Genomic DNA, 1,200 nt, shown 5'->3' with positions numbered 1-1,200 from the left:
AAAAAATAAACTTCTTATAAATGAGCAAAATGATTTCTCTAATGAAAGTAGAGAAAATAAATTTCATATTTGACATTTCAACTTCATTATCTCCTTTCCACCCCAATCCCCACCCCTTGACCATCCTACCACTCACCACCCCTGAACCTCCGCTCCCTATCCCATTCCATTCACATAATGTTTTGTTAGATTATATATAAATAAATGCACGAGGGGCAATATTGTTTTGCTTGCTTGGTCAAACACTAAAAAATAAATAAAAAATCCATTTATTTTCCAACAAAACATGTTCTACCAAACACACCCTTAGTTACCAACCTTTCTCCCCCTATAAATATGTACTATGTCCAGACTTGAAGTTTATTCACTTGAAATATAATCCTTCTCTGAATGATGAAGCCAAGTTTTGCAACCCTGCTTTTGGTGACATTTGTTCTTACTTCTTTCTTCATTCCAGCCATAATAGCTGGTTCAGGTAATATATGTGACACTGTCTTGCTCATCTATTAACCATCTTATCTTTTTAGTACTAGCAATATTTTTTATCTATCACTTTAGCCAAAATATTCTTTATTTTTGAAATTCAAGAATGTACACATTAATAATTTCTTATTATACCCTTATTATAATTAATGAGATGGGTTGTGTTTGTTTGCAAGAAGATTTCTGTGATTCAAAGTGCAACTTTAGGTGTTCAAAGGCAGGACGACAAGACAGATGCTTAAAGTACTGTGGGATATGCTGTGAGGAGTGTCACTGCGTCCCTTCTGGAACTTATGGGAACAAAGACGAGTGCCCCTGTTACAGGGACAAGAAGAACTCTAAGGGAGGCCCTAAATGCCCTTGAATTTACTTACTCCAATTGTTATTTGTCAGACACAAAGATAGAGGCACAAAACCTTAATTATTTGAATCCTTCATATACCATGTTTGTCTGAAATAAGGATGATTATTATAAAATAAAAATAAAAAGTGAACAAATGGGGTTCTTTAATATATTTTGTTTCATGTTGTTGCTGAATAAGCCAACCTTTTACAGCTTGTTTGGATAGTTGTTATTTATTGTATTATATTATATTGTGTCGTATCATATTATATCGTATTTATTTTTTTTTAACAAAAAAACATAAGTATCTCAATATATAACTGATGTTTCAAGGACAAATCTTTTCTATTCTAGTACTTTTTCTAAATTCTTTT

The 1,200-nt window shown here is 32.2% G+C and overlaps 1 protein-coding gene across 1 annotated transcript; it reads left to right on the top strand.

The window, feature by feature from the left end:
• Positions 1-378: 378 nt before the first annotated feature.
• Positions 379-981, top strand: LOC129888604 (peamaclein). Its single transcript, XM_055963558.1, has 2 exons — positions 379-475; positions 663-981. The coding sequence occupies exons 1-2, from the start codon at positions 391-393 to the stop codon at positions 845-847; spliced, it is 270 nt and encodes an 89-aa protein (XP_055819533.1). The 5' UTR covers positions 379-390; the 3' UTR covers positions 848-981.
• Positions 982-1,200: the final 219 nt, after the last annotated feature.

This window comes from Solanum dulcamara, chromosome 1 (genome assembly GCF_947179165.1).
Source record: "Solanum dulcamara chromosome 1, daSolDulc1.2, whole genome shotgun sequence".
NCBI lineage: Eukaryota > Viridiplantae > Streptophyta > Magnoliopsida > Solanales > Solanaceae > Solanum > Solanum dulcamara.
This window is presented reverse-complemented; position numbering and strand designations above follow the sequence as displayed.

What these genes read in the sequence shown, in the direction of transcription:
- LOC129888604 (XM_055963558.1), top strand. Translation starts at nt 391, where the DNA reads ATGATGAAGCCAAGTTTTGCAACCCTGCTTTTGGTGACATTTGTTCTT. An exon ending in AGCCATAATAGCTGGTTCAG is followed by an intron (nt 476 to 662) that starts GTAATATATGTG and finishes GTTTGCAAGAAG; the next exon opens with ATTTCTGTGATTCAAAGTGC.